This window comes from Mucor mucedo (genome assembly GCF_025094135.1).
Source record: "Mucor mucedo strain NRRL 3635 chromosome Unknown EV154scaffold_35, whole genome shotgun sequence".
NCBI lineage: Eukaryota > Fungi > Mucoromycota > Mucoromycetes > Mucorales > Mucoraceae > Mucor > Mucor mucedo.
The window spans coordinates 258,593-272,628 of NW_026252319.1; the positions used below are offsets into that span (position 1 = coordinate 258,593).

The window sequence follows — 14,036 nt, forward strand, 5'->3', positions numbered from 1 at the left end:
AAGCTAGTATAAGTCTGAGCATTAGCTTACCTGGAGGATCGGGGAAGGATCAGGGTAGAACGAATATCACTGCAGCAGCCATACCTCAACAAATCGAAGCCAATTCATTTTCCAACAGTAATGCGATGGACCATCCACAGACTTTACGTGGTAATATCAACAGTAATGTTGTGCCCTGTTATCGTATGAGTCTAGGAATTGTTTCCGTCAATGATTTGTGGCATGAATGGACAGAGAGTCTATGTGGCGGTCATGCGATTAAAAATTTGGAGAGAAGATGGGGTACCAGACGAAGAAAAGAAAAGTTTTTTAACAGAAGCTGATTGATTATAAACGAAATTGAACGATATGCAAGCCAAAACAATATCACTACCAGCACAACAGTAGACATTGCAGAAAGAAGGAGATCGCAAAAAGGGTATTCGCTACACTAGCTGTCAAAAAATATCATTGAGATATTCGAAACAGAGAGCAATGTATGTCAACATTACTATTCCCACCAACTGTTTAGAAAAAGAAAAACTTTAGGATAGCATTATTCGAATAATTATGTTAAGTTATCAGGTCACATTCTGGGAACTTGATCCGTAAGTAGCTGCAGTTATTTAGGGCTATTTTTCAAATAAGTCTTATTTATTATCGCTCTGTGTTCCAATAAGGTGAGGACTTTTGAGACTTTTCAGGACTTTGAACGAAGATAATGTTGACATAGCGATAAGTACAGCAATCATATCTTTCAAAAGTAATATAGCGAAAAAAAACTTAGTTAAAAGTAATTTCAAAGGCAATTTATATCACCCGTCTTTTTACGACGTCAACTTTAAAGCGACTAATTTCAATTTATAACCGAACGAGCTACGATTGATGGTCGCTTGAATAAAAAAAAACAAAGAGAACAAAGGACGGATTGCCAAAAAGACCCTAATTGGGATACCGCAATGCTTATAGCTAATGACGATTGTACTACACAAGTACTTCCATCCTAAGCTTCTACATAGAAGTAGGCAGAAAGAATCTTTCAGCTAGTGATCCGAAGGTTCGACTCATACTTCCTTTAAAGTTAGATGTAGGATCTCCAATTACTTTATCAAGCACATTGCTGTGACGGTTGTTGCCCGAGGGGGTTTTATCAGTCAAACATGCAAAAAGCGGGACTTTTTTTTTTCTTCCTAACTTCACAATATGACGACTTCCAAGTACGAGGAATCAATAAAAGAACTTGGCTCACAAGATGATACTAAAAAGCTCAAAGCATTGAGATTTATAAAGAATTCGGTTATTGGAAACAAGACGAAAAAAGAATTATACATTAAATTAGGAGTTGTTCAAAGGTAATTTAGCACATGGCGGCAACAGGTAAACATACTCTGACCAATACATGGAAAAAACAATAGGCTCGTAGAATATCTGTCTTGTCCAGATAATGGTTCTTATCAACTTAAAATACAGGCTGCTACTATACTTGGCAGTATTGCCTATGGTAAGAGCCATTCATGACAACTTGGAGTCGGGACTAAAGGGAATTATGCATTTTAGGTAAAGATGAGAATGTGTCTGCGGTAGTTACTTCCGGTGCTGTCACCCCTTTGTTGAATACCCTCTCACTACCACGCGACAAGCCTATCATGGAGTCTATACAAGAGCGAAGGAAACTACTAGAGGCAACCACTCGAGCTTTGAAAGCAATTTTTGCTTCTTCTCGTACTTTGAAATATGATACGTTTAGCGTACGTTTTTTAATGTTTTATCTTACCGTTTATATAATACTTACCCATATTTGCAGAAGAAACATATAGAAGATTTAGTACTTATACTAGAGGCAACATCAAACTTTCTTGGACACGAACCGCAAGGAAACGTCTCCAGTGAGGGCCTATCCTTCGCCATGATTGCCGAGTTTACTGCCGCCATTATTGCTAAATGTTGTGATACACAAATTCAACAGAGTCAACTGGAGGAAGCTGGTGTTATTCAACCATTGATTAATTTATTACATTCAGGCTGTATTAAAGCACAAGAAGCTTCTTTGGATGCCATCGCTACATTGTGTCGCGAAAATAAAGAGCTCGGCGAAACGATCATTAATTCAAAATGTAAGAACATACGCACTTGATTTAGTTTACTTTTACTAAATTTGTTCAAGCTCTAAATACAGACCAAATAACTACAAACACAATGCTTGATTTCGTGAAGGACAAATGTCCCAACATGAGATTAATAGCTGCCACTTGGTAAACGGAGTTGATCTTTTTCTGAGTATTGTGACCCTAATATAATACCGTTTTATTAGTTTGACAAATCTATATCGTACAGGTGTATTTTCTGAGCCATTCAATGAAATTATTTTGATTGTTCTCCCGGCACTCGTTAAACTGTTGCAGGACCCTACCGATGATGTACAAGAAAGAGCGCCACTTGTGTTAGCCGACTTAATAAAGGATAGTGAAGAGATGCAAAAGGCAGCGTTCGACGCTGACGCAATTTCCCGGTTAGCCGAACTTTTAGCCAGTGTGTCATCTAAAGATTCCGAAGAAGAGGCTTATCCTCAATTAGGTGTACCCGGTCTTGGCAGCGTTACTAAACGAAAAGAAAAAATCAAGGAGAATTCCTTAATTGCTATTGCGGCAGCTACTTTATTGAAAGAAGAATGTCGCACACAAGCTATCGAAGCCAGAGTTTTGCCGCATGTTATTTCAGGACTCACAAGCAGACAGCCCAATGTACGTTTAGCAGCCTGTCAATGTGCTAAATCATTATCTCGAAGTGTTAGTCATTTGAGGACCAGTTTAGTCGATGCTGGTATAGCGCCACCTTTAATTAAACTACTGCAGGATGACTCTCTTGTTATACAAGCAGCAGCATGTGGTGCTTTATGTAATCTTGTACTCGACTTTTCTCCCATGAAGAAATGCGTAATTGAAGCAGGAGCCATTTCAAGATTTGTGGAATACTCCCAATCCGATGACACAAATTTACAGCTAAATGGTTTATGGGCATTAAAAAATCAATTATTTAGAGCAGACCTACAAGCAAAGAAAGCAGTAATGGATGTATTGACTTACGATGCGCTCATTGAATTGTTACATGAACCTAATCCTACTATCCAAGAACAAGCGCTTGAAATCGTTCGTAATTTAGTCTATGGGAAACAGGAAGATACTGATTGGGTGATTGAAGGTATCGGAAAAGATGATTTATTGGATGTACTTGAGAGTAAATTACAGGTTACTTCAGCAATGGGTTTGGAAGATGAAGTTTTACCCGTGGTTAGTTCTTTTTTTTTTTATGCATTAGCAAGTATCAGCTATTAACTTAGAGTCAGACATTGGTACCTGCACTTTACATAGTAGTAAACATGTCGAGTAACGCAGAAGCTCCCAAAATGGCACTTATGAGCAGGTCGAATATTGTCAATAGTGTCATTCATCATTTGGTAAGATCCTGAAAATCTTCACTTAGTTTTCTAACTAAAACATTGGTGTAGTCTCACGAAGACTCCTCTGTTCGAGTCACTGCAGTCTGGTGTATCATTAACTGGACTTGGGCCAGCACTGATGACAATCAAGAAGGTAATAAAACCTAATATGGGGTATATCGTTGCTAACTTTAAACAGATTTGATTACGCGTTGTCGTCGCTTACGGGATTTAGGTATTGAAGAAAGGCTTTTAGCCATGAAGAAGGATTCCAGTCGAGATGTCTGTGATAGGGCAACTACTGCCTTAGAACAGCTTAATGATGTACTTGCAGGACCTTCTCCAAATTAATAATAAAAATAGTAAAATTTTATTTTGATACGCGTCTTTTAAGAGCAAACACTGTTGTCTGCTTTTGCATTTAAAATAAGTGCAACAATCAACCCGTAAAGGCCAAGAACTTCGGCAAAAATCAAGATCAACACCATTGTAACGAATAAACGACTTTCTCTGACATATCCACGAACACACTTTTAGAAAAAGTTTAGAATAACTTAGATAGCAAAGAGGGTACTACTTACATAATCACCGACAATACCAATAGCATAACCGGCGGCTAAACCGCCCATACCAACAGATAAACCAGCAGCTAAAGCAATGAATCCACTAAAGAATAGAATAAGAATACATGTATTTGCTTTTTTTATTTGATTCTTACGAGAATAAGGAATAACCGCCTGTTGGTGACACTGCCAAACGAAAAACAAAAAATATTAAAAAAAAAAAAAAAAAAAAAAAATAACAATAACGGAATAGCAAACTTACATTGACCGGCTAAGAGAACAGCGACAACTAAGCCGTACACAGCAATAATACCACTCATGACAACTGGAATTAAAGCCTATACAAATTAAAGACGTGAATATACCGACAAGTGTTTCAGTGACAAAAAGTATACCTTCATGACCAACTCGGGTTTAAAAGAACCAATACCGGCAATTCCGATACCAGCTTTTGAGGTACCATAAGCAGCACCAATGGCTAAACGAAACAGTCAATATAATTTCAGAGTGAAAAAGACGTATCCAAAACTTACTACTAAAGGCCATCTATAAAATGAAGGGGTTAAAAATATTAGTTTCATCAGGATTAAAAGCGTGACATTCATCTACGTTACAGCACAAAATACACCAGCAAACCCGAAAAAGGGTGCGTAATTTGGGCAGTAAATCTCTGATTCCGACATGGTTTATATAAGTGCAGTTGTTAAAAAAAAAAAAAAAAACGAAAAAGAGACAGCAGAAAAGAGAGTTTGAAAATGCACACCGAACCTCAATTGTCTCAAAAAACGTAATCGACGTCATCATAGCCGTTTTGTGTTGCTGGATTTGCTGTTACACATTGCTTGTCATTTTCTTTAAGCTGGAATAGAGCCATAAGTGATGTAAAGATTTGATAAACTTTATCTTCTTCGATAATGTGAGTATTATCAACACCGATAATTATAAGGTAACTGGTGTTCTCTGCAATAAGTGCTGAATAATATGGCAGAGGAGTATGAATGCGGTCAACAACATCCAAATCAATTTAATCAGGAGAAGGAAGAGCGTTTCACGCCATAAAGAGAGTAGGCACAATACGTTAAAAATAAGGATGAAGATAACTATAAATATCATTAATTCGGTCAAAACTTACGATCTGTCTAAAAAACCATTTTTATTTTTATTTGAAAATGCTTAAATTTAGGTAAGTATATAAATTTTCTTTCTATCAATCGTGGTAACAATAAACCAATCTTCAGCAGCACATATCTTCAATATACAAGAGTTTAACAACCATACGGTAACTGCGACATTTTATCTTAACCGCGATTTTACAAGTCATTTCCATGCCACATACGATAGGAGATATTATGAATTTTGACAACAAAAACAGGCCCGACCTCTATTTTTTATTATTCCTGCAACGATAAAAGATAAGAAGATTGAAAGGGAAGACAAATAGATTGCTTGCTTGCTAATTATTTGACTAGGATTGCATGAATTCTCTTATTTTCTCACTTACTTTTTCCTTTACTTCCTTTCATTTTTTCTTTTCCCGTTATTCTTAAAATTATTTTATCGTCGCTTAATTGAATAGGCCGTAAAGTTAGGATGTTTACCTTTTGATCAACGTTTTTCTGTACCCCATGATACAAATGAAAGTTTTAAGCGGTATTTTTTCATTATATTCAAAAAGAGCAATTTTAAGCATATACTTCCCACGAGCATTGTGTACCGACAAGTCTCTTGACAAGGACATTATTTTCCAAAAAATGGTCTTGGTAATCATTGTCTTTTCATTTTGCTACTTACAGTAAATAATTGAGGCAGTCATATGGAAGTATCGATTTATGTATTTGCTCAATTGTATATCAATGACGGCAGTAAATAATATTAAATCACCAGTATTCAGTGATACTGGCACATGCTGCTTTCCAATCCAGTTTAAATACAGTACAAATACAGGCATTAGCGCAAATCGATGCAGCCGTATCTTTACTAAATATATGCTTACCCCTTATACAGTGATTTTTTGGATATTAAAAATACGAAAGAACTACTCTATTTATAACTGGTAGTCTCGGGGATCTGTGAGATTCACAAAACTGGACAGGGCGTTCATGCTCAATGTGTGGCTGACTTTTCTAGAATATGCAATTGTTTTTTGGGGTGGAAATTTTTTAACATCATGAGATGTATGCTCAACGCGCTTTGTTTATATTCCGTAATGAGCGAAATTTGATTAGTTAAATTCTGCAGAAAGCTCAAACAGAGTGACTTTTTATCTAGTTTCCTTTTCCACATCTCGCACAAAACTTGGACCGTTAATTTCATAACGTTCTTCAGCTACTTATTTACTGGGCAAGTTGGTGTTACTTTACAACTTTGTTTATAATATAATTTTTTTTTCAATGCTTTCAACAGGCACTGTATACATAAACTATGTTTTATATAGGTAATTAAGTTATGCAGGGTAGTTTTTTCCTTTCATATATAACTCACTACAAGTGTAGGCTGTAGAACAAACATCAAAACATTTGAGTCAAGCGGTTCTCAATTTTTTTAAGGTTACTCTTATCGTAAGAAGTAAAAACTTTTATAATGTTTCAGTGATACTTTGATTAGTCTTTAGTAGCAGATTTTTTGGGCCTACCAACGAATTTGCCATGCCTTGAATCAGTCTAAAGAGTCTATCAACCTCTATGAAAATGCTGCTCCATCAATGAGTGAGATCAACATTTAAACACCCGGATAGTAGTATACTATAAGCTTGAATCAAACTAATTTTTGGGCACTAAGAGAATTATGTTTTCAAAATTTAATAACTTACGAAAAGCCTGTGTATACATAAAAACGTAATTTGGACATTACAACTAGCTTCAATCACACATAATTAGAATTTTTTATAATATGTAGCTATTGCCAAAGATCAATATTCTGGTAATTATCTCTCAAATTATAATGATCTCTCTTGTTTTTACTATGATACTTTGTGGATACAAGTAAGAACTTCAAAATTCGTGTCTTGTTTATTTCGATTTGGTCTAACTGGCATTGACATCTTCTGTTTCTTAAGACTCTTACTGTTTAAACAAATAATAACTGGCTTTAAAGTTAAATCTATGGTTAAGCTTTTTGATACTCACCCCAATAGAAGCATATAAATCGATTCTAACAATATTTTGATTCGATGTTTATCAAATGCCTATCTTGGTCAGTAGAGCCGTCTTCAAGCAACCTGCATTAAGGTACTTTTAAGTGATAATACCATCTTCAGAGTTCACTCGTCATGTTACACTTAGTAGTGTCATAAAAGTTTAGTTTCCATATATGAATATCTCCGCGTTATGAATTTCTTACCAAGACAAGTAGTTTTTTTTTCAACACTCGCTATTTCTATACATGTTTCGACGTAACCGCGGTCTGTAAACTTTTGATTCATGTACAATCGCAGGTACAAAAAATAATTATTAATAATGTTAAAAAATATTTTTCTGTAGATATAATTCAGTTGAGAATGGTGGTTACGCCATTAAATAATCTAAACTTTGACAGCAATCTGATTTCTATATAGGCCCATTAAAAGTTACAAGTGCAGGAATTGTGGCTTGGCCAAAAAAAATCTAAAAAGTCTAAAAAATATGACATATTGCCTATTGACACTATATTTTATGTCGTCAGTTTTCCTTGTATTATATGATAAATAATGAGTTATGCAGCTTTTCGTGGATATGTATCGTCATTTTTATGTATAATGCGTAAAAGTTTATTTCGAAATTGTATAGATTAATATTAAGATTGCTTGCATTCGGGGGCATTTTCGCCCTTGGCAGGCTACATGATAAACGGAGATTTAGTAAAAATAGATGGAAATACAATAAGGTACTTACGGCAGTGTCGTCATCATCATCTTCATCATCATCATCCTCTTCATCGTCATCCTCTTCATCGTCCTCCTCATCCTCGTAATATTCATCCTACGAGTATGTCAATATTTGTTAAAACGTGATACTCAGCGATTGACATTATATACTTACATCAAAATCCTCATCTTCATCATAGTCACCATATTGGAGCGCTTTACCGGTGAAGTAGTCAACAGCATGAGGAATGATTTTATCCTTGAATTCTTCACCCATTTCATAATCAGCCTCAAGTTTAGCATCCAAACCCTCTGCCTCTTCTTCATCAATTTCCTCTTCAGCATCAGGAATAGTAGGTGGACTGAAGAAATAGAAGAAGGAGTTTGAAGGGACAGTACGCTTGACAACACGAGTTTTGTTTGTCCCCTTGTGGCGTTGTTTCTTTGTTTCTATGGTGACAGTCAAATCTTTGCCTTCCTTCCACTCAACCTGACAACCTTCAGCATGGTCATAGACGAATTCACCACCATAAGCATGATCTTGATAATAGTAAGTCTTTGAAAGCACCTTATTCTTAAAGTAATCATTTTCACTAAATTCGAAATCAAGCTTAAATCCAGGTTGTTCCATATACGACATGCGAACATCAATTAAATGTTTCAAAGCATCTTCGTCTTCTTGAGTAATTGTTTCAGTGATTTGGGGATGATTTTTCAGGAGGGTTAACCAAAATTCAGGAATACCCTTAATATCTTTATCATCCTTTTCTTCTGCCTTTTCTTCAACTTCCTCCTCAATCTCTTCATCGCTATCATCTTGATCCACCTTTTCACCAGCAGCGACTTCCTCTTCGGTAGGTTCATAAGTACCAGTAATGATTTCAGCACGTTGGTTATACAAGGGTTGATAAAGCAAAAGATATTTCTTTTCTAAAGCTAAAACTTCTTCTTGAAACTTAATTTCAAGGTCAGCATGTTTGGATTGAAGATATTTGAGTCCATTAAGACGACGTTTAACAGAGGTGGGCAAGGATTCGATGTATCCAGAGGGGCGACCAACTAGTGTACCTAATTTACCTTGGAGCATACTTAAAAGAGCGGGGTTACTAGTGAATGCTCCAGCAAGGCTAGATGTATTGTCAGCTGCGCCTACATGGATCGCGTAATCAATTATTATTGTTATTATATGGGGTGGAGGGGGTCTAGAATAAAACTAACCCCAACAAATATCTTTTTAATTTTAACTTTCTTACCTTTCTCGGAATCTTCTGAGATAGCAGGAATCGAAGGACGATAGCTGGAAGTTATGGGAGCAGGGTTGATGGGCGTATTTTGAGGTGTAGGTGCTGTAAGATTACCATTCTTATTTTTGATGTCGACACCAGAAGCTAATCATCTCTTCTTAGTACAGACACATACTTTTTTTTTATTCTTGTGAATGTCTTACCGGACTGCTGAGGATCCATTTTTTTAAAAAGAAATAGCAAGCGTGAATGAAAAGGATTTGTTGTGCAAAAAAGATTTTTTTATAATTTATAGTGCTCACAGCACAAATTCGCGTACTTTAAAATGTTAGACCACGTATATCTGATTGGTCAATTTATGCTCTACTTCGTCATTGTTCATTTTTTTAACCGTGCAAGACCGAGTTTGAATCATAAGATCATCAAAATTTACATCTAAGAGAGCTTACAGTATTCCCAATTTGAATTTAGATGATGTTAATTTTTTCTGGACGAACGAAAAATAATTTTTAGATGTGTAGTTCACCATTTTAAGACAAACGAAAAATAAGATTTAGAAGAAGTTAGGTTTTTTGAAGCAAAGTGAATATAAGCTTTAGACGTTTAAATGTAAGGCATTCAAACAGTATAAGTTATGTGAATATAGTCATCTAATTACACTAGATAAGCTGTATTTATTACAACGATGACTGTGGCGGTGAGGTTGTTGTACGTTGAAAGGGTTTCGGTCTTTTTGTCTTTGCCAAATGCTGATACAACATCCATTTTATTATAATAGTCCAGTCACTGAATTTTAAAAATAATCGAGCAAATCATTTAAATAAATAAATTATGAAATTAAAACAACCTTTAATGTTGCATATGAACATACACTTGTATATGTTGAGGATATCATAGATATAATAATAAAGTTAATTATCGCATCACATGGGGATGGATAGTAATATAAAAGTTAATCATAAATCACACATTACCCCGCTTGTTCTCATCATATCGTTGCAGTCTGTACACAGGACACAACCATCTGGCGAGTAGGTATTTATTCTGCAAAAAGCAATACAATTGAATAGGCCTATACTATAGAATATTAATAGATACCGGGCATAAATATTATTCTTGTCATTCGATATTTTTATAATTGTTGATCCCTCTGACTGATATTTATATACTCAGTATGAAAGGGCTTAATTTAAAGACATGCTGATTATTTACTATCAACAGGTTTAGATCATGATCCAATTAGGCGCTGAATATTCTCCCTAGAGCTATTTAGTTCTTCATAGAGATATCCGTAGTTTTTTCTCATAGACCATATTACGGTTTTTAATTAATTATTTTTTTCCGTCCGAAATAAAGTGGTATCCAAGTTCTAACAATATCACTTTTGGTTTTCCTTTAATTTTGTTCTCCATGCAAATCAATAATCATAAGATTCGTGAACAGAGTACAATATAAATACTCGTAATTGACATGGAGGATAGTCGTTAGTTTTATTTCTTATCATTTTTTTTCCGAATGAAATATAACTTGTTGTTGATTCGCTGTTTTTCTTTGTATCATTATTTTCCATTTTATTACACCTATTTACAGTATGGTATACTGTGTGTCAATTGATAAACAGTCAAAGAATTACAAACGTCTTCCAGGTTCTAGTTAGTGTATTTTAAAAGCATGTACTGAAATTGATATTTTTTAACAACATGATCGTCGAAACATTTGAGCTTAAACTTCCATATTTTGTTTGTTACAAGGTCCTAATGCTTCTACCAATAGATAGGTTTAGTAATTCATTTAAAAGATCAGTAACTTACATAACTAACCAATTAACAGCATATCCCAAAACGCTCCGTAATTGAATCAATCTCTCATAGATACTGCTACCAATTTATTTGCATAAAGGAAATCCTACCTGGCCTGAATAAGATAGCATAAATAACCGAGTAAAAACAGCTATTTAAGATATTTGCTGACCTTTAAAGGAGGTACTGAACAAGAGGGTTGCATTGACCGAGCTTGTAAAGAATCCAGGTGTATTTGTCCCATTTTATTATTTCTTAATGAAAATTTGAACAAAATTGATGACCACAACCCTTATGATGTGAGGCAAATTCTACGGCCAAAACTCATTTCGGTGCTAATTACAACCATCGGCATACTGTAGATCAATTACAGTAAGTCTAAAAGCTTTGTCATGCTTAGCAAAAGTGTCATTGCCGCGAAAGTTCTAAAGGCAGCTAATATTGTTCTACGATATTTTCAATTTTGGAGAATTGTTATACAGAGAGCGAGTAAAGAGATTGTATTTAATCGAAAGTTTGCATTTTTTACTATTATATTTGTAGTATTTCTACATTCACACCAGACGGGAACAACCAAGTTTTTTTCTGGACACGTGATACAAACCAATGGGTTTGTTTTGGATTCGTTGTTTTACAAAAGATATCAAGACAATTGCGGTCCTTCTTTGCAATACTTTGAGTTGACTCTTACCAATTCACTATGACCGAAAATGTTTTGATGTCTCCTCTAACAGAACTATTGACAAAATCAACAAGTGTTACAGACAAATAATTGTTTGAGAAATAGCTGGCATCAATTTGTTTACCACCAAATTTGCTGGCAAAATCAATAAGTGTTGGTGATTATTGAAACAAAGCTTTTTGAGGCAACGTTGTTACTTTTGCAAACAAATTTGTTGATTTTACAAACAAGTCTTGTTGTACCTTTTAACGAATTTGTTTGTCTTATAAGCAACGCTTGTTGGAAATGTGATAATTGCGTATATAAAAGTATATGTGTATAGAGTTTTTAGACGGAATAAGAAATGAGACTCTTTATCCCTTTATTATAAGTTTGAGAGTTTGTCATAAATAAAATTAGAGGTCCTTTTATATACGAATTATAACTTCAGGTAGATTCTCTGCTTAGTTCTAATTAAGGTTTTACACGAGATAGTGATACCTTAACTTGAGATACAAATCAATGACAACGTAAGATAGAGTGTATTACTTCTGTAACGTAGGTTCTCCATATTATGTCTGGAACCTTTATATAAATGTAACAGCTCATGGTTCCTTAACAAGAGTTAAGAATTAGAGTTCCTGATCGAAGTATATGTATATTAAAATTCCACATGTAATATCGTAGATATCAAATGGGTCTTTAAGAATAATCAAAGTAAAGATAACCTTTTATTAAGAGTTGAATGAGCTCGTATTTATACTTTTACGAAGCTGTGTTTAAACTAATAGTAGATCCAATCGGGATTTACTATTCAATCGTTTATCCATTTGAATTGAATAAATGTTTATCCATGTATTCTTATTCGTTCATAACAATCTTTCCATGATTACGATCTCCAGTCTGTCTACTGAGATCTAATATTGGATTTCTATTGTTTCTATGATTCAATACATCTGCGTTACAACACCACAGTTACACAACAACTTTGATTAAGTTTAGATTATAATCACAGAGTGAATGTTATGTTGTACTGGTATTGTGTCTTTAGACACTAGGAATTACATTCACCAGAATCGTTGCTATAACATATGACATATTATAACGATCAGACAAATTGAATTGTAATTATAATCGGTTTAATAGGAGTAAATACGACAGGAAAGTCCAACTTGTCGTATTTGTCGTATTTGGGTACGATTCACTTAAAAATAATTAAACAAATTGTTTAAATAAATAAACTATGAAATTAAAACAACCTTTGATGTTGCATACCAGCATACACATGTATACTGCTATACAACTTCTCCTACTACGAGTACATACTTCTATATTAGAGATTGCATGATTGGCCTAAATACGATATACGAATGACAGTTGGATACAGAATGCTATACCACTGAGTTACGATATCACCGATTGAGAAGAGAAACTTCTCAGATCAATCAAGAAATATAAGAAAGAGAAACTTAATATTAATAGTTCTCTCAATGGATTAGCTACCCAGAGAGAGAATAGAACAGCTACTAATATAAATTGATATATACACACTATATATCCAGCCTAATCTCTACTTGACATTTAATAGCAACCCAGCACTGAAACATAAACCATTAACTGATCAAGATATTAATGTCTACTTCCAATCCACGCTCCCATCTGATCTTCCCGGATAACAATCTATTTCAATCCTTCCTTATAAAAAGGATCCCCTTTTCCATTTAATAAAAAGATATCTAGTTTTAGTCTCAAATAATTTAACCGTTTATTTCTTGGAATATTTCATAGATGGTTCATTTACTTATATATTGATATAATTATACTGCTGATAAAGAGTATAAAGAAATAGTGTATGAATTAATGGATACCTAGCTTCTACAACCAAATATACAAATATCGATAAGACATTTTATATTTGGGATCGTATTTTATTCATTACAAAGATAATGAATAAATTATCAACTATTATGTTCTATTGCCAATTACACTTGACAAACAAGTATGCATCTTTTACAGTAACCGTTGCATGATCTGATAAATAAGTGTCTCGTAATACTAAAGATTTATTAGCATACTCATGCTCCCGATCCACTGATATGGGACAACGTTATCTGGAAACAATTCTAACGAGTAGTATCCATTTAACCCAAGCCGAGAAACAAAGTATAGATCTATTCCAAAACCAGAAAGGTTGACTCATCATTAAAACTCAGGAGGGTTGTGCAACATAAAAAGGATTAATTATTTCATAGCAGCAGAGTTCTTTTAGTCTATTTTTACCTCTAATAAAAATATACTTTTATCTCATTACTTTTCTATGTAATATTTTGTCAAATACCACAACTAATGTCAGCAAGGTTTCCATGTGGGTTCACACTTGCTGTATCCTTCACAACTTTTTGATAGCAGTCAATGACAAGGCGGATGAAAGCTGGATTTCTGAAGGAATGCGTAAGGAGGATGCCGATGAAGACAAGTCCGTAGATGAAGAAGAGGTCAGACTTCGTCGTGAA

At 34.5% G+C, this 14,036-nt stretch overlaps 3 protein-coding genes across 3 annotated transcripts; 1 reads left to right on the forward strand and 2 right to left on the reverse strand.

Moving 5' to 3' along the window:
- Window positions 1-1,178: 1,178 nt before the first annotated feature.
- EV154DRAFT_505582 (armadillo-type protein) lies at window positions 1,179-3,796 on the forward strand. The gene is made up of 8 exons (XM_051601188.1): window positions 1,179-1,331; window positions 1,395-1,480; window positions 1,537-1,727; window positions 1,784-2,093; window positions 2,144-2,231; window positions 2,291-3,266; window positions 3,323-3,569; window positions 3,615-3,796. The coding sequence occupies exons 1-7, from the start codon at window positions 1,183-1,185 to the stop codon at window positions 3,443-3,445; spliced, it is 1,923 nt and encodes a 640-aa protein (XP_051458745.1). The 5' UTR covers window positions 1,179-1,182; the 3' UTR covers window positions 3,446-3,569; window positions 3,615-3,796.
- Window positions 3,763-4,700, reverse strand: EV154DRAFT_505583 (V-ATPase proteolipid subunit C-like domain-containing protein). The gene is made up of 7 exons (XM_051601189.1): window positions 4,593-4,700; window positions 4,512-4,524; window positions 4,374-4,456; window positions 4,241-4,316; window positions 4,134-4,164; window positions 3,997-4,081; window positions 3,763-3,945 (listed from the first exon to the last, which is right to left on the reverse strand). The coding sequence occupies exons 1-7, from the start codon at window positions 4,659-4,661 to the stop codon at window positions 3,805-3,807; spliced, it is 498 nt and encodes a 165-aa protein (XP_051458746.1). The 5' UTR covers window positions 4,662-4,700; the 3' UTR covers window positions 3,763-3,804.
- A 2,983-nt stretch (window positions 4,701-7,683) lies between these two features.
- EV154DRAFT_505585 (nucleosome assembly protein-domain-containing protein) lies at window positions 7,684-9,435 on the reverse strand. Its single transcript, XM_051601190.1, has 5 exons — window positions 9,267-9,435; window positions 9,073-9,207; window positions 7,995-8,968; window positions 7,848-7,934; window positions 7,684-7,791 (listed from the first exon to the last, which is right to left on the reverse strand). The coding sequence occupies exons 1-5, from the start codon at window positions 9,283-9,285 to the stop codon at window positions 7,750-7,752; spliced, it is 1,257 nt and encodes a 418-aa protein (XP_051458747.1). The 5' UTR covers window positions 9,286-9,435; the 3' UTR covers window positions 7,684-7,749.
- Window positions 9,436-14,036: the final 4,601 nt, after the last annotated feature.